Here is a 22,180-nt window from a genome sequence, read left to right on the forward strand (position 1 = left end):
CTTTGCTGCAGCTGCCTCCGGACACTGTGTGGGGCGGGCACTGCGGTCCTAGGGCTGGAGCGGGGGCGCCCGGACTGCTGTGTGCATGCCAGAGCCCTGGGTTCGAGCACCGGCTGGAAAACCCAGGGTTCAAATGTAGACGCAGAAGCCCGGGGCTCCCTACCACAGGCCAGGCGACTCGAGTCCTCTAACCCTGGGCGTACATCCCCGTGCGCAGAGACTTTCGAACAGCCCTCGGAATCTGACTGGCCCCCAGCAGAGGGCGCCGTGGCTCACGTTCTCCGCTCTCCCTGCGAGCCCGGGGCTGGCAGCCCTGTGCAGCACCCGGCGCAGCTGTGGGCTCCCGTTCCTGGGGCGCTCCTGGGCTGGCCTCTGCAATAGCAGGTGCTGAGGGCCCCGCAGCGGGCAAAGGGGCTGGGCTGGCGACTCGTTCCCAGGCCAGGTGTGTGGCTCGAATGAAGAGCCAGGGCCACCTGCAGTCGGTGCAAGGGGCGGGGAGGCTCCAGAGATTCGCCACCTTTCCGACAGGCAGGCAGAGAGCAAGGAGATCCCGAAGAGGGGCTGCACTGCTTGATTGGTACATGTAAAAGAAGGGGGGCTCCACGGTGAAGGGGTTCGGCTGGAGAGAGACACTGTCTGACCTTGGGCACGACTGCATCTCCGTGGGCCTGTTTCCCCCACTCTGTGAGATGGGGGTGAGGATCCTCACCCCCTTTCTCCCAGTTTGTGCCTGTTTTGTCGGTTCAGACTGGGAGCCTCCGAGTCAGGGACTGTCTCTGTCGGGCCCCGGCCTGGGTCGGGGCCTGGGCGGCGCCCGGCACAGCTGGGGGCTCTAGGTGCTACCTCTGTACAAATCATAAGTGTGCCGAATGCCGATACTTGGCTTTATTTTTACATTGGCTTGTCTGTTTGGAGACCTTAAGGTTGCAGTGGTTCCTGAGGCTAGACAGCACGGTGTGTTTTCCTAAGCGGAGCTCATCCCTGCAGGTTCGCAGAGCCCCTCGCTGGCCTGCCACATCACAGCACAGCACGCTGCAGGCCTCCCGACGCAAAGCCATCTCATTCTTAGTTCTCTAAGCAGGATTTCTGTGGCGAGCTCAGGGCTGAAGGTGGCCAGGAGGTCTGCGCAGAGACATGCCGGTTCCCAGAGACCAGGATTCTAATGTATCTTCTCCTCTCCCCACTTCATGTGTTGGTGCAGCTCGTGACCCTGCGAGGCTCCATCCTGGAGGACGCGACTCCCACCACCACCAAGCACGGGACGGTGCGTGGCCTCCCCCTGAAGGATGTGCTGGAGTACGTGGTCCCCGAGCTGAACATCCACTGTCTGCGGCTTGCCACGAACACGCCGAAAGTCACGGAGCAGCTCCTGAAACTTGACGAGCAGGGGGTGAGTCGTGTGCGGCCGACGGGCAGTGCTGAGCTGTGCTTCGTGCCCTCTGGGGGTCCTGCTGCCAGCTGGGGGAGACCCGCCCCAAGGCTGGCTCGGGGATCGGCATTGAGCTCGGGTAGAAGAGGGGCACAGCATGCAGCCAGTCTGCAAAGGTAGAGAGCTGGTCTCGCAGCAGAGCTGGTGGTGGGGCTCCATCCCCTTTCTGATGGGACTCGTGCTCCTAAGTCCCCTAGGCCCTCTTGAGCACTCCATCCTCTGGGCTGGGCTGGTGCCTGCTGGTGGGAGATTGGTGAATGAGCAGGCGGCGTCTCACCCCCCTTCCCACCCCGCAGCTCTGCAGGAAGCACAAGGTGGGGATCCTGTACTGCAAAGCAGGCCAGAGCTCCGAGGAGGAGATGTACAATAACGAGGAGGCGGGGCCAGCCTTCGACGAGTTCCTCTCCCTCGTCGGGGAGAAGGTCTGTCTGAAGAACTTCGGCAAGTACGCTGCGCAGCTGGACACGAAGAGTAAGTCCTGGCGCGCGCGGAGCTCGCCGGCGCGTCGGCTGGCTCGCCCCTCACACCGTCTCTTCTCTTGCTCTGCTTCGCAGCTGACTCCACCGGCACCCACTCTCTGTACACCACCTATCAGGACTACGAGATCATGTTCCACGTCTCCACGATGCTCCCCTACACGCTCAACAACCGGCAGCAGGTAAACGGCCCTTCGGCTGGCAGAGCCTGCGGGTCTCCGGCCTGCCGAGTCGAGTTCTGCCGCGCACCAGCTGTTCTGAGAACCGGTGTCCGCATCCCCCTCACTTCCTGGGCTCGGCTGTCAGGCAGCGTGGGCGGGGGAGGATCCTGCAGATGTATAAGGGAGGAGAAGCATCCATGCTCTGTTACACGCTCTTCAGTGGATTCATCCTCACACGCCCCAGGAGGGGGCAGGGCTGTCGTCCCTGCTGGACGCGCTGCCGGGAGCTGACGCACGGCCAGACTGAATGACTTGGCCAAGGTCACGTGGGGAGTCTGTGGCAGAGCTGGGAAGAGAACCTGGGTCTCCTGCCCACTGGCCCATCCCTCCTCTGTGCTGGGCTGGGGGCGAATAGCAGCTGGATCCTGACAATCTGGGCTTGTAATCGGAGCTGGACGCCCGACTGCCCTGGCTGCCAGGAACTGACCTGAGTCTCGATACCTTTCCCCGTCTGCCAGGGAGCCGTGCCGTGGGCACAGAGAGCTCGGCTCGAGAGCAGTCTGCCGGGCTCCCCCCAAAGCCAGCGGTGATTGTGGCTCTGGCACGGCAGAGTCCTTCCACGTGCTCTGGCGGGGAGAACACAGCAGCGTGGTGCTCGCTGGTTTGGGAGGTGCAGGGTGATCCCGCTCTCCATGCAGCTGCCAGCGGCCCAGGCTTCCCAAGTGGGATTCACTTTAACATTTCAAATCTTGTGGCTACGTCTCTGTGCTGGGTCAGGCCTGGTTCTCCTGCCTGCTTCTTCTCTCGCCGTCTGACCGGCTGGCGAGGTCCCCCGGAGCCTTTGTCATCTGCCTCGCCCCTGTTTGCTTGTTAACCCTGTCTGTCCTCAGCACCCGGGGCACTAACACGTCTTTGTTCTTACCTCGGTAGCTACTAAGGAAGCGGCACATAGGAAACGACATAGTCACAATCATCTTCCAGGAGCCTGGAGCGTTGCCTTTCACCCCCCAGAATATCCGCTCACACTTCCAGCATGTCTTTATTATTGTCAGAGTCCACAGCCCTTGCACTGATAACGTTTGCTATAGGTAAGCCTGGCCTGCTGCTAACCCACCCACCGTTAGCTTTCAGACACCTGCCAGCCCCTTGGCTTTGTGCACCGGGACGGTGCTGTCGGCTCCGCCGCTCAGCCGGCCGCAGGTGCTGGGGTGGAAGGATGCCTGTTTGCACTGGCGAGGTCTCAGGTTGGCTGTGGGAGCGAACAAGAGGGAATTCTACAGGCAGTCACTGGGTCGGGGAGGTGTCAGTGGCTTGAGTTAATGCTTCTCCTCCCGTTCTGCTCTGGGGAGAGTTGCAGCTGTGACAACCCCCAGCATCCAGAGAGCTGCTGCCAGGCGCCGGGAATCGCTCCAAGTAGACTGGGGCCACAGGGCCTGGTGCCCTACTTGGAGGTGCCTTTCAGGGGCCCGCCCCACAAGAGGCATCTTCCTCCAGGCGCACAGAAATCCCGAGCTGGTTTTCACACCTAGCCCGACCCGGGAAGACACAGGCTGTGTCCTGAAGCTGCTGTGCTAGCAGGAGACCGCTCTTCTAAGCAGTTCTTCTCCTCCCCTTCGTTCCCTAAGCGTGGCTGTGACCAGATCCAAAGATGCTCCACCCTTCGGCCCCCCCATCCCCAGCGGCGGCGTCACCTTCCGCAAGTCTGACGTCTTTAGAGACTTCCTACTGGCCAAGGTGATCAATGCCGAGAACGCCGCGCACAAGTCTGACAAGTTCCACACCATGGCGACGCGCACCAGGCAGGAGTACCTGAAGGACCTGGCGGAGAACTGCATCACTAACACGCCCATCGACTCCACGGGGAAATTCAACCTGATCTCCCTGACTTCCAAGAAGAAGGAGAAGATGAAGGCGCGGGTGGGGGCGGAGCAGTACAGCAGCGGGGCCATCGCCTGGCGCGTCTCAGCCCAGGACTTTGCCCAGGGGGTGGAGATTGAGTGCATCTTGGCCATCTCCAACGAGTTCATCGTCCTGCTGGACCTTGGCACCAAGGAGGTGGTGTTCAACTGCTTCTGTGGGGATGTGATTGGCTGGACTCCCGACCCCGGCACCCTCCGGATCTTCTACGGCAGAGGGGACCACGTCTCCATCCAGGCCGCAGACAGCAGCCCCGAGGACATCAAGGAGATCGTGCAGCGACTCAAGGTAGGAGCTAAGCTGGCTGGTGTCTTAGTGTCACGCCCGGGGGCCCCGTTGTGCTGGGAGCTGCACAGAGACCTCCACACCTAATAGATGAGACGGACGAAGGGGGTAAGAGGGGAGGTAGAGACTGTCCAAGGGGGGACACACCAGATCAGTGGCACAGCTGGGGATATAACCCAGGAGTCCGGCTCCCAACCCCCACTCTAACCACCAGGCCCCACTCCCCTCCCAGAGCTGGGGATAGAACCCAAGAGTCCTGGCTCCCAGCCCCCCCTGCTCTAACCACCAGGCCCCACTCCCCTCCCAGAGCCGGGGATAGAACCCAGGAGTCCTGGCTCCCAGCCCCCCCTGCTCTAACCACCAGGCCCCACACCCCTCCCAGAGCTGGGGATGGAACCCAGGTGGCCTGGCTGCCTGCTAGTCAAACTGCCTCCTCAGTAGTGTGGGCAGAATGTTTCCAGCTGCAAGTGGGTGTGGTGGGGTCACACATGGGATTCCAAGTGACTGTCTCGGGCTCCTGTCTCCTCATGGTGCTGCTGTTCGTGTTCATTCGCCCACTGTATGCAGACCCCGTTTCCAGTCACAATCAGCCCAGGGTCTGGCCATCTGCCTGGGACTTCATCTCCAGGGGCCCGATTGTCCTCTGCAAGATCTGGGGGGCCAGGGGAGCCCAGCAGTGGCAGGCAGAGGTGAAACGCACAGGAGCCCAGCAGAGGGGAGTGCCCTGTGCGCACTGCTGGCAGAGCACTGAATGCCGGCCGCGAGCGCGGCAGGACGCAGCTTTGCACACGCCATGTTAGAGGGGCTGCCCACAACCAGCCGATCCCCACGGCGCGAACAGCAGCAAAGTGGCTCCCCGGGGCGCTCGCTGTTAGCGCTGTCGAGCCTGGTGACTGCGAGGAAGGCACAGGGCAGGGTTGAGTGAAAAACACCAGTACAAATGCACCCGTATTGTGGCAGAGGAGCCTGAGCAGGGTGCAGAGCCTGTCCGTGAAACCTGGACCTCCACGCTGGGCACGAGGTCGGACCGCCCCACGGCGCTCAGCTGCCAGAGGGTGGCAGCATCCGAGCAGGCTCTCTGCTGCAGCCAGGCCAAGCAAACAGGCTGCTCTGTCCCTATACGACAGGGGGTCTCAAACTGGGGGTCGCAAGGTCATTACATGGGGGGTCGCAAGCTGTCAACCTCCACCCCAAACTCTGCTTTGCCTCCAGCATTTAGAATGGTGTTAAAGATACAGAAAAGGGGTTTTAATTTATAAGGGGGGGGGGGGTCGCGCTCAGAGGCTTGCGCTGTGAAAGGGGTCGCCAGTAAAAACGCTTGAGCCCCCCTGCTCGACGAGCTCCTGAGCCCTTGGCAGCAGCGTGTGCGGGCGGGAGCAGGGGAAAGCCGGCACCAAATGAGATGCTGAGGCCGCAGGCTGGTTTCAGCCCAAGCTGCCTCCAAACAGACGGCGCCGGGGGGTCAGGTCTCTGCATTGCCTGGTGTGGTGACTGCTCCCTCCCCAAACCGCAGGTCATGACCTCGGGCTGTGAGACGGTCGACATGACCCTGCGGAGAAACGGGCTGGGCCAGCTCGGCTTCCATGTGAAGTATGACGGGACGGTGGCCGAGGTGGAGGACTACGGCTTTGCGTGGCAGGCGGGGCTCCGGCAGGGCAGCCGGCTGGTGGAGATCTGTAAAGTCGCCGTGGTGACGCTGTCCCACGACCAGATGATCGACCTGTTGCGGACCTCGGTCACGGTGAAAGTGGTCATCATCCCGCCCCATGAGGACGGCGTCCCTCGCAGGTACCGGCGCCCGCGCTCGGCCCCAAGGTGCAGTGCCGGGGCCTCGCTTAGCAAGGCGCGGTGGTGCCAGGGCGGTCGGGTTCGGCTCGGGCCCGCCGCTGCACCGCGGCTTGGGGGAGCCAACCTGCCGTTAAGCTTTCGTTAAAAGGGAAGTATATTGGCGGGAGCACAGACGGGGGGGGGGGGGCCCACCGCGATCTGGCTCCGCCCCTGGGGCAATGGCTGGCAGAGGGCTGGGCCGGGCCATGAGCCTGAGAGCCAACTTGGGGGGAGCGTTGCTCAGAGTTGTCTGGCTTTGATAGGGTTAAGTTGGGCCCATTTATGAACTGATTTGCATGTGGCCCCTGCAGCTTTCTCTGTGCTTTGGCTTCTAAGCCACGCCTGCTCTGCGGCTGTGCCGGGCAAGTTCAGACAGTGATAAACTTGTAGGCAGCTTCTCCTCCCAAATCAAACCCCAAACCCGGCCGTGCACACGAACGGCGGCTCCTGGAGCGGCAGCATGTTGCAGGGATGGGAGCCGAGTTTTCTGCTCGGAAGCCAGACGGCTGATGTCCTAGAGCAGGGTGCAGGTACCGTAATGGCCAGTTGTGCGAAGCTGGTTCCTGCGCTGGGAGCGAGGGGCTGGGCAGTGACCGTGCTGTGCCGCAGGCCCCAGTTCGGCGCGTCGGGGCTTGTTTCTCAGTCGGGCGCTGGATTGCAGCGAAAGGGCCGCCTGCAGCAAGCTGCCCGGGGAGATGTACAGCATGGAGCGTGCGCCTGGGATTTGAACCCCGAGTCTCTCTGGGCCCGTGTACACTGGGTAGGCAGACGCGTTAAGGACGGGCTCTCCAGGCCATCCGAGCCCCCGGCGCCACACGGCCGCACTGCTGTTTAGCGCCTCCCAGGCGAGAGCTCAGCGTAGCGTACGTGGCGAGTGGGCGATGTCCTGCCGTGCTCCCAGGAGTGTCAGCACCTGGGCCGCCTCGCTCGGAGCGCTCCTGTCTGCTTGTGCTGAGAGCCCAGGGGCCCAGCTAAAGTGCCATCCGCTAAGGTGCCCGTGCTCACTCCCTGGCCATTGCTTACGTCGCCCGGCAGGGAACGCTTGGAGCCTCCGGCAGCAGCGCAGTTAGGAGCGTGACAGCTGGATTCCTCCAAACCCGCTGCCATTTCCCTTAGGCCCGACCTTCCCGCGGCGGGTGGGAAACCCGTCAGTGGCCGGCTTTCAGTGGGAAGGGCTGTTACCGCTCACCGCTGAAAATCAAGCCGGGGTCCAGGAGCCTAAGCATGGCTCCCGCTGCCTGGCAGTAGGCAGCCAGGCCCCAAGCCATTGTCCTTCAGCGTTTCCCCCTCGGCTCTTTTCAGCAAAAAGCTCCCAGTAACGCTGAGAAATCTGGAGCACACTCTTGCTCCAGCTCATTTCCCTGCCCCGAACCGAGGAGGTTTGCGCTGGCGAGGGCGGGCGGTGCTGCTGCCTCGCTGGCCATAATGAAACGAAGCAATGAGGGGCCGGGGCAGGCCCCTTTCCACCAGGCTGAGCCATTGCCAGCTGCTGAGGGCCCCGCACTGCCTCTGGCAGCCTGCGGCTGCGGCCTAGCTAGTGCAGGGGCAGGAATTGCTCCTTTGCAGCAAATGGGATGTGCAGGAAGCAGAGCCGTGGGCTGGTGCAGCGTCTCCGTTAGCAGAGTAACCTGGGGAAGCACGACGCCGAACCACCGAGCCAAGCGGGGGCTTTCCCAAGGCCGGGGCCATGAGCACCGAGACGGCTGTCAATCAGATTCAGTAGGGTGGTCGCTGGATTCCAGCCTGGGTGCATCTGGAGCCTTTCCGGCGTGGAGAGGGAGCTGTGGGTGGGAGGGGCACAGCGCACGCCCCTCCAAGGGCCACGAGGGAGCCTGGCCCCAGCGGGCAGGGTTTTGTCCGTCCGTTTTTAGGCTCCTACATCCAGGTTTTTCCCATGTGTGGCTAAGTAGGTCACCTCCTCCGTTCCAGCTGCCTGTGCGTCGTCCTAGCAAGTAGCAGGGAGATGCTGCCACTGACACAATGGTGTGCGATTAAACGGGCTGAGCCAGTGTGGGGAACGCAGCACAACCTCCAAGGAGCAGCGCCTCTGCCCCCCACTGCTGCACGGGCTGCGGGGGCACGCAGTGTCTTTCGCCCCTTGGCAGGGGAAGAGGTGGCATTAGCTGCCCGCCCCATCGCTCATGCAGAGAATCTCACGTGCCAGCAGCAACGAGTGCTGTTTGCTTTTCAGGGGATGGGCCGAGTCCTTCGAAATGAGCAGCATGGAGCACAAGGCAGAGCTGGAGAGAGTGCCCACGGGGCACCGCCCGCCGTACCGCAGCAACTCGGCATGGCAGTGGAGTGGGCCTGCCTCCCACAACTCCTCGCAGGCAGCCAAGTGGGCAGAGCCCCCGCCCCGCAGCCATGCTCAGTCCCTCACGAGGCCCCCCAAACAGACCTCCGTCGTCCCGTACCGCGAGCCGCAGCCCCTGCACAGCAAGAGGTAAGGCGGGGCGTGGGGCTGAGCTGCGGGGGGCAGAGGCCGAGGGGCAGCCCGTGGGGTGTGGAGGCCGGGGTGACCTGTGGGTGGGGAGCCCGAGCGAGTGAGAGCCGTGGCGCACGAGGCTGACACTGGTCAGTACGTGAGGCTTTCAGAAATGGCTCGTGCGTACACCTGAGCCCTGCGGTGCCCCCCAGCTGTGTGGCTGTGACACCCTCCTGCCTGGGCTGGCGTCCTGCGGTGGGTGGAGCAGGCTGTGAAAAGGGCCTAGCAGACGACACTTGCAAGAGGGGGTGGAAATCTGCCTCTTCCAAGGTGGTTACCGCAGGGTGTGGCGGGCTCCTCTCGGACCATCCTGAACGCTGGGATTCCAGCGGTTGGGGGCAGATTGAACCAGGGACACCTGCGGTGAGAGCCTGGGGTGCTGTCCCCAGCCTGCGTTAGCCACGCCCTGAGCCGAGCCAGCGAGGTTACAGGCTGCTCACAGCCATCAGCCATTTGCCTTTTGCATTCCAGCTTCCTTCCGGTGGGGGGGTCCGTTCAGTACGGACTCCTGAGAACTGAAATGGACCAGTGGCTCCGCAGCGGCATTGCCCGTCGGGTCCTCTGTCACTCGCCAGGTCTCCTGCATGCAGGGATGGGTTAGGGTTGGGAGGAAGTGTCACCTGCCATTCACCAAAGGACGAACGTGCGCGCACACGTACACACACGCACTCCAGGGACCGCCCTCTGCACTGTCCACGTTCTCCGGCCGTCGCATTGGTCAGCATTTGCCTTGCCCAAGGCTCCGCACTTTCTGGGCTGATGGTTCTGCTCTCTCAGCTTGTTGCTGCGGGAGGAAGTGCACAGCGCTGGGCTGGGTTTCTGGGGGATGTTGGGATCTTTCGGGCAGACCAAGCACTGAAAGCCTCTTTCTCTGCGTGCGTCTCTTTGACCCAGGCCAGTTAGCTTCCCCGAGACCCCGCATCCCGCCGCCTCCTCCCCAGTGGGGGCAGAGAGAGGCCAGCCGTATCGGCAGCCGTCGGGCAGCTTCTCGACTCCAGGTTTGGAAGGAACGGCTTACACCCGCTATAAGCCGTCCCCAGAAAGGTAGGCTAAGGAACGGGGCGGTGCTAACCTCTCCACCCTGCTGCACGAGTCTGATAGCCCGTCCAACTGCCGGCAGCCTGGAGCCATGTCGGGGGGTGCCCCTTGTCACTAGGTCCTGTATTGCACAGAGGGGATCTCCCATTGCCAGCAATGAACCACCCTCCTCCCTCTGAGCCCTGGCCAGAACAGAGCACTCAGGCCAAGCAAGCCGGGAAGTGGCAAGGCTGTTTCAGCAGCAGGGGAGGCATGAGGGGGCTGGCGGCGCGTCAGTCTCACAGCCAGTTACTGCAGCTCTTACTCTGCTCTGGCTCAGCAAAACTCCTCCCCACTGAAAGGCCAGAGAGTCCTGTCCGGTGCTGGGTGAGGGTGCGCTGGAGTCCAGCGGCCGGGTGCCGCCCCCCTGGCTGTAGCAGGTTAAGTGTTCAGCAAGGTGGGAGCAGCTGCCGCAGAGGTGGGGGCCGTGCACTGGCCTGTTACAGGAGTTCCCCTTCCTTTCTGGGCTGTCCCTGTCCCTCTGCCCGCCTGGCGAGCCCCGGCAGCCTTCACCTGAGCTCCGAAGCCAGAGCCACCTGGCTAAGAGCAGGGTGTGTTTATAAGGGGGCCACAGAGCACGGCCGCAGGACATGCAGGGATCCACTCACCAGCCACCTCATGGTAGCATTCGCTTGGGGTAGCTGTGCTCAGTAGCCTCGAGCCAGCCGGGGAAACACCCCGGGGTGGATTGTCGGGGGTGCTGGGTACCCCTCGAGCCAGCCGGGGAAACACCCCGGGGTGGATTGTCGGGGGTGCTGGGTACCCCTCAAGCCAGCCGGGGAAACGCCGTGTAGCTGATGGTCCTTAATGGGCCATCAAGCAGGCTAGGCAGAGCTGACACCAACTTGTCTGGGATGTGTCACGGGGTCCCCGGGTGATGCTCTGGAGCTTCTCCCCACAAGCCAGGCAGGACTCGGGAGCCTCCTCTCCCTCGGAGCAGCCTGGCTGCAGGGCAAGACGCTCCCACGGCTTCACCTCCTGGGTCTCTCCTTGGAGCATTCAGCATCCTCTGCCCCTCCGTGCGCTTCCCACAGCGAGTCCGCCCAGGCGGGGTCCTGGGGGGGGCCACAGGGTCCTGCCCCCCCACTGCGCAGTCAGATGGGACTCTCAGCCAGCCGGGGACACAGAGGTTTATTCGATGACAGGAACAGGGTCTAACACAGAGCTTGTAGGTACCGCGAACCGGACCCCTCGGCCGGGTCCATTCTGGGGGGCAGTGAGCCAGACCCCCCCATCTGCACTTCACTCCTCGTCCCCAGCCAGCTCCAGACTGACACCCCCTCCAGCCCCTCCCCTCTGCTCAGCTCCTTTCCGGGTCAGGAGGTCACCTGATCCCTTTGTCTCCAACACCTTCAGCCGGCACCTTTGCAGAGGGGGGGGCCAGGCCATCGGTTGTTAGGAGACAGTGTCAGGCATTTAGGTGCACTGGCCCCTTGCTCTGCAGCAATCACACCCCCTGATCCACCACCTGGATACTAAGAACTGCAGAGGGGACACTGAGGCACCCACACAGGATTCAGAGGAAACATTCAGAACATTCCCAGTTCGTCACATCTCTCCCCCCTTCGAGACCGAACTGAGCGGGGTCATTCCAGCCAGTGACCTGGGGAAGTTCGAACCCACCCACGTTCCCAGGGATGCCCCAGCATCTCTCCCCTTCCTTGGGGTGAGTTACACCAGGACAGTCCAGTCTCACGCCCTCCCTTAGGCCGGGGGTGCTCGATGGCACTCGCAGGCCGCATGTGGGAAGGTTTATGCGGCTCGAACCCTTTTGCCAGCCCAATACCCCTGGGGTTCAAACTGAGACGGGGTCTTTTCCCAGCACCCTGGGCTGCGATTCGGGCTCCCTTGGTTAAGAGCCCCCATCTTGGCCTTGGCCAGCTCTGGGCTTGGGCAGCCGCTTCCCACCTTGTGCCCAGATGCAACCCCTCTGCCGCCCCCACCTGGCACTGTCCAGCTGTTACCGTCAGTCCCACCTCCTTGGGGCAGCCCAGCCCCCTCTTCACCTGGGACACCTGTTCATCCCGGGTCTGGCTAAAGACACACGTTATCAGTGTCTGCCAGGGCCAAGTTCTCCATCCCCCTCGGCTTGTCTAGAATCTCCCCAGGCCTAGGCATGGGGTGGGCATTGGACACTGTGATGGCTTTAAGCTTCCGATGGTCCCCACTAAACCAGATCATCCTGTCTCCCTGGGGGACCAGCCCCACGGGTGAGGCCCGTGGGCTGTTGAACGGCTGGATCCCATCTAAATCCAGCAGGTCCTTGACCTCTCTCCAGGTCCTGGGCTGCTTTCCCAGTGACTCTGAACGGGGAACACCTGATGGGGAGATTGGCTCCCACCTCAGGGAAGAGATCCCCAGGGGGTCTCCCCCCTTCTCCTCCCAATCCTCCCCTTCCAGGGGCAGGGGTCCCTCACTCTGCTCCCATCCAGCAGCTCGAAAGGGAAGAACCCTGTGGATTCCTGGGGCACCACCAGCTGCCTCCCGATCCCCCCCCAGTTCTACTTCCCCTTGGGGAGCCCATTCCCGGTACAGGGATCCCTTCCCCGCAGGACTCTGTCCCTGCAGCCGTCCCCAAGGGGGTTTGCAGCGCTGGGGCCAGCAAGTCCCCTCAGCTTCTCCAAGGAGGGGTCCCTCTGCAGCTCGGTCTGGGATTCAGCTGCTGGGGCAGGGAGTGGGACCTGCCCCCTCTCGCTGGCTGGGCCTGGGGTCACAGCCCCCCTGAGCCCTGTCCCTGGTAGCCCCCTCCCTGCTGTGTAATCACTTCCCAGCAGCACGTCTGGACCAGGCAAACCTGGTTGGCAGCCGACCTGCCCTGCCTGGGTGTCCCCCCACTCAGCTGGGGTCTCAGCTCCCCCCGTGCTCGGCGCTGCCCTGGCTGAACCAGTGGGGGCAGGCAGTGAGCTCTGCTCTGGTCACAGCCTCAGAGCCAGCGTGAGCCCCTCTCCAGTGTGCAGGGGGGCGGGGAGCATCTCTCCCTCCCCCTCAGCCCCAGGGGGCTGGTTACAGGCAGGCAGGTAGCCCGAGCCCAGCAGCCCCTCCCCCCTGCCAGCCAGGTCATTTGCATTTTCACTGACCATTTCCATCCTAGCCAAATGGTTCCCTGGATCCGAATTCAAACCCTCGGCCGTTACCGGAGCAGGGCCTGGATCCTGTCCCAGAGAGACACAGTCACCCCCCAGCAGGGCCTCCCAGCCGATATCCTGGAGATCCCCAATGACCAGCCCGCCCGACCCCTCCTGGGTCTGCACAGGGATCCGGGCCATAGGCAGGGCGAGGGGCTTCACCCCGGGGACCTTCACCAGGTCCCACAGCCCCTCAGCATCTGCGGCTGCACCACCCCAGTTCTCTCTGTCCCAGGGTCTCGCCACCCCAGGCGTGTTTCCCCACTGACCCCTGGGCAGCCCCCTATGTCTCCCCGCTCCACCATCGCCAGTCCATGCTGCTGCTGCTTCTCCTGCAGCTTTTCCTCAAGCTCTTGCTCTCTCTCACGGTCCTCTCGCTCTCTCGGGCTCTGCTCCCATCCCATCCGTCTCCGATCCCCTGATGGGGAACCCGATTGTGAAGACCCTCGTCTGGTTGGGGACCAGACTCTCGGGGATGCCTGGCTGCTGATCCTCTTGTAGCTCCATCTGGGTCAGGAATCTGCTCCTCAGAGCGGTGGTCCTCCTCCAGCTGCGCAATTAACTGTGCCTGGGTGAACTTCCCCATGCGTAACCCTCTCTGTGTGCACAGGATCACATCAAGCAGATGGTGACAGGCCATCACTGCACCGCTCCCAAGCGGCTCTGGACTCTCAGGCCTGTGTGCTCGTGGCTCCCCCATGGTCTCCAGGAAGAACCCCTGGTGTGCCAGCCCTTCTCGTGGTCACCACCTCTCTGCCAGGGTCGAGCTGCAGACTCCTCCGCCCCTGAGACCGCTCCCTGCCGTCCTCAGGGGGACCCCGTTACTCCAACAGTCCTTCTCGCAGGTCACACACTCCCAGAGGTTAACCGCTCCCGGAAACCGTTCCTCTTTAAGCCTTCAGCACGCCTGGTCCTCATTATCCCCCCTTCGTTTTACTGCTCCCCAGTCACTCACTGCAAGCAGTGCCATTCACGGGGTGCAGTACATCCCACCGCTGCCACCAGTTGTCACAGAGTCCCCGGGTGATGCTCTGGAACTGCTCCCCACCAAGCCAGGCAGGACTGTGGGGAGCCTCCTCTCCCTCGGAGCAGACTGTCTGCAGGGCAAGAAGCTCCCACGGCTTCACCTCCTGGGTCTCTCCTTGGAGCATTCAGCCTCCTCTGCCCCTCCGTGCGCTTCCCCCAGCGAGTCGCCCAGGCGGGGCCCTGGGGGGGCCACAGGGTCCTGCCCCCCCACTGCGCAGTCAGACGTGACTCTCAGCCAGCCAGTAACACAGAGGTTTATTCGCTGACAGGAACAGGGTCTAACACAGAGCTTGTAGGTACAGAGAATGGGACCCTCTCAGCCGGGTCCATTCTGGGGGGCAGTGAGCCAGACCCCCACGTCTGCCCTCAGTCCTCGTCCCCAGCCAGCTCCAGACTGACCCCCCCCAGCCCCTCCTCTGCTCAGCTCCTTTCCGGGTCAGGAGGTCACCTGATCCCTTTGTCTCCAACACCTTCAGCCGGCACCTTTGCAGAGGGGGGGCCAGGCCATCGGTTGCTAGGAGACAGTGTCAGGCATTTAGGTGCACTGGCCCCTTGCTCTGCAGCAATCACACCCCCTGATCCACCACCTGGATACTAAGAACTGCAGAGGGGACACTGAGGCACCAACACCGTATTCAGAGGGAACATTAAGAACATTCCCAGCTCGTCACAGGGTGTCACCCACAAGCAGAGCATAAGTTTGAATTACAGTCAGTCTAGAGCCAGTACTTACAGCTTTCAATACAAAAATGACACACGCACCCAGACAGCACAGTCCTAACCAGCAACCCAGAACCTGGTCTTAGACACCTTATTTGACCCCCTTTGTACAAAATTTGGTGCCACTACAGGACCTTGGTTGCACCAGTGATCTATATGGTCCCAGTTCATGTCAGTAACGTCCCACCCTCGCCCCCCGAGGGCCGGGCCCCCTTGCACCAGTGCTCCCCTTCTGGCTGTGCTGCGAAGTCCTGCAGTGTAGGCCAGCCCCTTGCTGGCCTGTAGCCGGCCGCCGCGGGCTCTCTGTCACAGGAGTGTTCTGCACCAGGGTGGCATCGTGCCACCTGAGCCCTGAGCTGCCTGCAGCTAGGAGCTGCCCAGGCCGAGCCCAGCTGGAGACCAGGGGGAGAGATTGTTCCCCATTAGTGCAGAGGAGCCTCGTGCAATCGCTGTGCTGAGCGGGCGTGAAACCATGCGCCCCCTTCTGCCCAGGAGTCACTGGTCACGCGGGGTTTGTGGTGATGCAGGGGGGAGTCCCTAGGGGCTGCACTGGGCCTGCTGCCCCCCCCCCCGTTTCGTTCTGGGCCCCAAATGGTCTGTCTGCCTACTGGGGCTGTGGGGCCCAGCTGAGACGCTCCCACCCCCCAGGGTCCTGGAGCCCGGGCTGCAGACACACCTGAAGAGACAAATGAGCATCTCTCCCCGGGCGGGGCGGTGCCGTGATCTCCAGCCTCCTAGCACCGGCCTGCCCCCTCGGGCTCTCGTCTGCCCCCTCGGGAACACGTTGTGGTGATGTCGGGAGGGCGTCTCTGTTCTCCGCCCCTTGGGGGCACTGCCTGGCCAGCCAGGGAGCCATGGGGTCCGTGCTCCTGTTAGCCAGCTGCCAGGGGGCCGAGGTGGCTGCTGCAGCAGGGCTAGAAAACCCTGCTGGCCGGGGCTGGCTGGGTCCGCTCTTCTGGCTAATCAGTAACGATTTCCGGGAGGATCTCTGCAGGGCCTGTGCATTGGCCAGCTCCAGCCATTGTCTTTTACAGTCTGCACTACAGGAGCACCGAAAGGTCCCAAGTTGGGGTGCTGCACAGCCCCCCGCCCCACCCCCAATCGAGCTCCGGGCCCTGTTGGGCTGGGTGCTACATGGACACCCCCTAACCGAGAGTGGGGGGGGGGAGGCGTCAGGCCGGGGGCTGCACAGACACCCCCTGAGGGAGAGCGGGGGGGGGGGGCGTCAGGCCGGGGGCTGCACAGACACCCCCTGAGGGAGAGCGGGGGGGGGCGTCAGGCCGGGGGCTGCACAGACACCCCCTGAGGGAGAGCGGGGGGGGACCCCGTCAGGCCGGGGGCTGCACAGACACCCCCTGAGGGAGAGCGGGGGGGGACCCCGTCAGGCCGGGCGCTGCACAGACACCCCCGGAGGGAGAGCGGGTGGGGGAGGCGTCAGGCCGGGCGCTGCACAGACACCCCCTGAGGGAGAGCGGGGGGGGGGGCGTCAGGCCGGGCGCTGCACAGACACCCCCTGAGGGAGAGCGGGGGGGGGTCAGACCGGGTGCTGCACAGACACCCCCTGAGGGAGAGCGGGGGGGGGACCCCCGTCAGGCCGGGCGCTGCACAGACACCCCCTGAGGGAGAGCGGGGGGGGGACCCCGTCAGGCCGGGGGCTGCACAGACACCCCCTGAGGGAGAGCGGGGGGGGGACCCCCGTCAGGCCGGGCGCTGCACAGACACCCCCTGAGGGAGAGCGGGGGGGGACCCCCGTCAGGCCGGGTGCTGCACAGACACCCCCTGAGGGAGAGCGGGGATGGACCCCGGCAGGCCGGGGGCTGCACAGACACCCCCTGAGGGAGAGCGGGGATGGACCCCGGCAGGCCGGGGGCTGCACAGACACCCCCTGAGGGAGAGCGGGGGGGGGACCCCCATCAGGCCGGCGCTGCACAGACACCCCCTGAGGGAGAGCGGGGGGGGACCCCCGTCAGGCCGGGCGCTGCACAGACACCCCCTGAGGGAGCGCGGGGGAGACCCCGACAGGCCGGCGCTGCACAGACACCCCCTGAGGGAGAGCGGGGGAGACCCCGTCAGGCCGGCTCTGCAGAGACACCCCCGAGGGAGAGCGGGGGAGACCCCGTCAGGCCGGCTCTGCAGAGACACCCCCTGAGGGAGAGCGGGGGGGACCTCGTCAGGCTGGGTGCTGCACAGACACCCCCTGAGGGAGAGCGGGGGGGGGACCCCCGTCAGGCCGGGCGCTGCACAGACACCCCCTGAGGGAGAGCGGGGGAGACCCCGGCAGGCCGGGCGCTGCACAGACACCCCCTGAGGGAGAGCAGGGGGGGGCGTCAGGCCGGGGGCTGCACAGACACCCCCTGAGGGAGAGCGGGGGGGGACCCCGTCAGGCCGGGGGCTGCACAGACACCCCCTGAGGGAGAGCGGGGGGGGACCCCGTCAGGCCGGGCGCTGCACAGACACCCCCGGAGGGAGAGCGGGTGGGGGAGGCGTCAGGCCGGGCGCTGCACAGACACCCCCTGAGGGAGAGCGGGGGGGGGCGTCAGGCCGGGGGCTGCACAGACACCCCCTGAGGGAGAGCGGGGGGGGACCCCGTCAGGCCGGGGGCTGCACAGACACCCCCTGAGGGAGAGCGGGGGGGGACCCCGTCAGGCCGGGGGCTGCACAGACACCCCCTGAGGGAGAGCGGGGGGGGACCCCGTCAGGCCGGGCGCTGCACAGACACCCCCGGAGGGAGAGCGGGTGGGGGAGGCGTCAGGCCGGGCGCTGCACAGACACCCCCTGAGGGAGAGCGGGGGGGGGGGCGTCAGGCCGGGCGCTGCACAGACACCCCCTGAGGGAGAGCGGGGGGGGGTCAGACCGGGTGCTGCACAGACACCCCCTGAGGGAGAGCGGGGGGGGGACCCCCGTCAGGCCGGGCGCTGCACAGACACCCCCTGAGGGAGAGCGGGGGGGGGACCCCGTCAGGCCGGGGGCTGCACAGACACCCCCGGAGGGAGAGCGGGGGGGGGACCCCCGTCAGGCCGGGCGCTGCACAGACACCCCCTGAGGGAGAGCGGGGGGGGACCCCCGTCAGGCCGGGTGCTGCACAGACACCCCCTGAGGGAGAGCGGGGATGGACCCCGGCAGGCCGGGGGCTGCACAGACACCCCCTGAGGGAGAGCGGGGATGGACCCCGGCAGGCCGGGGGCTGCACAGACACCCCCTGAGGGAGAGCGGGGGGGGGACCCCCATCAGGCCGGCGCTGCACAGACACCCCCTGAGGGAGAGCGGGGGGGGGACCCCCGTCAGGCCGGGCGCTGCACAGACACCCCCTGAGGGAGAGCGGGGGAGACCCCGTCAGGCCGGCGCTGCACAGACACCCCCTGAGGGAGAGCGGGGGAGACCCCGTCAGGCCGGCTCTGCAGAGACACCCCCGAGGGAGAGCGGGGGAGACCCCGTCAGGCCGGCTCTGCAGAGACACCCCCTGAGGGAGAGCGGGGGGGACCTCGTCAGGCTGGGTGCTGCACAGACACCCCCTGAGGGAGAGCGGGGGGGGGACCCCCGTCAGGCCGGGCGCTGCACAGACACCCCCTGAGGGAGAGCGGGGGAGACCCCGGCAGGCCGGGCGCTGCACAGACACCCCCTGAGGGAGAGCAGGGGGGGGCGTCAGGCCGGGCGCTGCACAGACACCCCCTGAGGGAGAGCGGGGGAGACCCCGTCAGGCCGGCGCTGCACAGACACCCCCTGAGGGAGAGCGGGGGGGGGACCCCCGTCAGGCCGGCGCTGCACAGACACCCCCTGAGGGAGAGCGGGGGGGGACCCCGTCAGGCCGGCGCTGCACGGCCACACAGTGAGCCCCCCTGCCCCAGAGAGCTCCCCGTGGAACAGCCACGTTCTAGCGCCGGGAGGGGAATGGAACCGTCCAGCCCCGAGCAAGCGGCCTGCCAGGGACTCCAGGGCATGGGCATGTGGTGAGGAAAGGCCCAGCTGCACCCTGCTCCTCCGAGAGCACGGGGGGGGGGGTCTCCCCAACTCCCCAGCAACGAGCCGTTCTGTCCCCCTGCCTCAGACGGGCGGGCTGTGGTCTTCGGCCGGCCGGCCGTTGCCTGCACGCTGCCCCCGGGCAATGGCTGGTGCGCCCTGGGGAGTTCGGCTCCCCTAGCCTGCAGCTCCAGGCTCTGCGCTGTGTCCTTCTGGGCTGGCTGCCTGGTGCCTGCCTTCAGCAGCAGGACTTCCAAGGGTTTGCGTTGCCCGTGCTGCCTCGTCCTCATCTCCCCTGCCCAGCCTGAATCCGGGCTCTGAAAAACCTGCTCATGAGAACACAGGATTCTTTTCACAGCCTGAGTTTGCCTCACCTCCCGTTCCCTTCGCAGATACGCAACCTCTCAGCGGCCCGCGCTGCCCTTCGAACAGCATTACAGCCCTGAGGTGACCTCGAGCGGCGATTCCTCGTCCGGGGGGCTGCCCGGTCAGGAGAGCCCCATGGAGAGACACAAGCCGGGTAAGCCTCCCTCACACGGGCACGGGGGACCTGCGCACTCCCCTTCGGGTTTGAAGCATTGGGACACAGCAGAATGACTTGGGCACGTAGGCTCCGTAATGATTCCCTGAGAGGTTTTCCTGCTTTCAGGCCTCTGCAAGCCGGAATGGAGCCTGAGGCATGATGCAGGCTCCGGAGCAGCTGCGTCTTCTCTTGATTTGGGAGCTAAACTCCCGAGCCTCCTCTGTGCACCCCAGACTGCCGCGTTGAGCCCTGCCCAGCTGCTGCGTGGTGCAGGGCCGGGGAAGTGGCTCTGCCTCCTGTGCCGCTGGCTGGCCCTGCTCGGCCTGGTGACGCCGGCCGCCCCACCACTGAGGGTTCTCCACTTCCTCAGCCTGGGTGTGGTGGAGGGAGGGGTCGTTAGGGTTGGGGCAGATGGTGGGAGGGGAAACTGAGGCACATAATTGCCCACGGTCACGTGGCAAGTCAGTGGCAGAACTAGGACTAGAACCCAGGTTTCCAGACCCTCAGGCCGGTGCTGTGTCCACTCTGCCATTCTGACAACTCTTTACGGAGCTCCTGGCCTCGGTAATAGCCTGCAGCAGTGAGTCCCGCGGATCAGGTCTGCCCTCAGCTCTCTAGAAGGGTTCCATGCCTGTCTCCTCTCCACACTCAACTGGCTGTTTTCGAGAGGGGGGGGAATCAGACGCTGGATTTCTCTGTGCTGATCTGGCCCCAGCCCCCCAGGGCCTTGGTGATTGGCGACACGGCTGCCCGCGGGGGTTCCCGGTCCCCTGCCCTTGCTAGGTCACTTCTGTTTTGCCAGCCAAGTGGGAGACTCTTTATTTATAGATCCTGTTTCCAGAGGGCGCTGACGGGGGTGCTCTGAGGTGGGGCGTTGATACAACAGCCGTCAGGAGCTAACCAGGCTGATCCTGATCCCTGGCACCTGCTCCTGGAGCTGCCATTAACAGGAGTGGGAGCGGCTGCCTCACCATGGCAGAAACTCAAAGCTGTTAGAGAAGGGATGTGCTTCGGGGGCTGGCTTTGTCCAGCCCCATCTTCCCTAGAGGCGCCTCAGTGCTGCTGGGCTGCGTGGCCAGCCAGGTTACTGAAGCCGGGCTAGCGGCCTCGAGGGTCAGAGGAGATCCAGGTGTGAGAAACTCTCTCGCTGTCCCACGTTAGAACAGTGCTGAAAAGGTTCAGGGGGGAGGGTTCCTCGGGTGTCCGGCATTCGTTCTAAAGCTGAAAGTTTAGTGCTCAAACACAAAGATCCCAAGAAATTAAAATGAGCATTTATAGTGAAACTGAACTCGAGTTATTATACCAGACAAACCTCATTAAAACCTATTTAAGCCTCTCTCCTTTTGGAGGCAGAATATCCGAGTCTCTTCTTTTCACTAACAACCACGCAATGGTGCAGAGGAGAGGGGTGATTTTACTCCGTGCTGCTGGTGTGTGAAGAGTATTCGCTGCTCCTGTTTGTAGCAGACAGACCCGAGGTGGAGGAGGGGCCGGGTAGCAAAGAGGGGAAAGGCAGCTTTGGGTGAGGTCTTCAAACCACAATTCGAGGACTTCAATAACTCAGACATAGGTTAGGGGTTTGTTACAGGAGTGGGTGGGCGAGATTCTGTGGCCTGCGTTGTGCTGGAGGTCAGACTAGATGATCATAATGGTCCCTTCTGACCTTAAAGTCTATGAGTCTCTGGGACACTGGACGGCTGGTCAGTTACGAATGGATGCTTTGGCTGGTAGGTCACCTGGGGTAGCTGGTGCTTGGACACTGGTTCACATTCCACTCAGGGACATCGTCCTCGGGCAGGGCAGTGGCCATCTCATCTGGCTGTGCTGAGGCCGTCCAGGTGGTTTCAGGCTTTGATGAGAAGCTGAGAGAGTGAGAGACAGGACAGGAGGAAAGAAATGGTGGGGAAGAGCGTAACCCAGCAGGGACGGGAACAGAACAGGCTCTGCTCCGCGGCAATTAGCTGTCCGCACCATAGGCTGAGCTGAAACACCAAGCTCCTTAAACAGGAGTGAGGCCTGCTGGCCGCCCTCTCATGACGGAAATCTGCTCCCTCGGCCTCGGGGGGTGAGATTCTGTCTCTTTTTAAGAATCCCCAAAGGGGGAAAATCCGGGGGCATAGTTCATCCCTCGTTATTCTGGCCGACAATTAGCCCTAATATCCCACCCACCAATTTGGGGGCAGTAATTTCCAGCTCCACGTGGTCTGTTTTTAGAAGGTGATGGTGGTGATAACCCGGTCCACGAGGCACTCGTGTGGTGGCAGTTTGCACTGGCTCGGTCTCTGTCGGGTTTTCTTGCCCTTGTTCATAATGTTTGTTACTGAAACCTATTTTCCGTTGTTCATTCCCCAGCGGCCAGAAGGTCTAGGCACTGGGACCTCTTGTGAACTTTCCCAGGCTGCTTACAGTTGAGCTCCCAGTGAATGTGTAGGCCCAGTTATCAGCAGAGGTCAGGGCCTCCCTTGTACCGACGCTGCTGAGCCCGTGAAACACAGCGGGAGGAGAACAGCCCAGAGAGGCAGGTCATGGGCAGAGATGGGAGTAGAGACCAGGCGTCCTGGCCACCCCGCTCCTCCTGAGTCAGACACCCAGAACCTACCGGACCCAGCCGGACTCAGCAGCTGTTGTGGCTGGCAGGAAAGCTGCCCCCGAGGGACTGGAGCTGTTGGAGTTCTCCATGTGCCCGTCAGTAACAGGGAATTAGGACTGGATTGGTTCCCCCTTGATGGGGGCTGTTTTGTGGCGGATGGTTTACCCCTGGCTGAGCCACCCTTTGCTCGAGGCTTGGCCGCGGTATCCGGGGAGGCGCTGGGCTGCCACTTGATGTGCCCAGGCTCGCTGGGCACAGGTGGTTTGGGGACCAGGTGGAGGTGCCAAGCTCTGCCTTGTGAGCAGGGGTCTCAGACTGGCCACTCAGCCCTGACTCACGGGACGTCTCAATCTGTCCGGGGCACATTTTCCAAGCGCCTAGGTGACTTAGGCTCCTCCCTGCATGTTTTGGAAATGGGACTTAGGTGGCTGTCACCTGGGCACTTTGAAAATGTTCCCCTCTCCGCGTCCCCGCTCTTCCCCACCCTCAGGTGTGAGCCAAGGAGCAGGCTCACGTCAGTGAGGCCGGGGGGTTGCAGGAACGAGCCATAGCCCCACTCCGCGTGAAGGGGAGACCGAGACA

At 63.8% G+C, this 22,180-nt stretch overlaps 1 protein-coding gene across 18 annotated transcripts in view; it reads left to right on the forward strand.

The window, feature by feature from the left end:
• Window positions 1-22,180, forward strand: part of SIPA1L3 (signal induced proliferation associated 1 like 3) — a 117,832-nt gene that overhangs the window by 80,162 nt on the left and 15,490 nt on the right. For all 18 annotated transcript variants that reach the window (XM_044988261.1, XM_044988270.1, XM_044988260.1 and 15 more), the window contains 9 exons: window positions 1,202-1,390; window positions 1,726-1,900; window positions 1,984-2,087; window positions 2,997-3,154; window positions 3,692-4,271; window positions 5,782-6,056; window positions 8,287-8,538; window positions 9,475-9,624; window positions 18,878-19,005. In XM_044988261.1, the coding sequence (XP_044844196.1) occupies window positions 1,202-1,390; window positions 1,726-1,900; window positions 1,984-2,087; window positions 2,997-3,154; window positions 3,692-4,271; window positions 5,782-6,056; window positions 8,287-8,538; window positions 9,475-9,624; window positions 18,878-19,005 (2,011 nt within the window). The remainder of the gene's footprint in view (window positions 1-1,201; window positions 1,391-1,725; window positions 1,901-1,983; window positions 2,088-2,996; window positions 3,155-3,691; window positions 4,272-5,781; window positions 6,057-8,286; window positions 8,539-9,474; window positions 9,625-18,877; window positions 19,006-22,180) is intronic.

Source organism: Mauremys mutica, chromosome 15, assembly GCF_020497125.1.
Source record: "Mauremys mutica isolate MM-2020 ecotype Southern chromosome 15, ASM2049712v1, whole genome shotgun sequence".
NCBI classification, from domain to species: Eukaryota; Metazoa; Chordata; order Testudines; family Geoemydidae; genus Mauremys; species Mauremys mutica.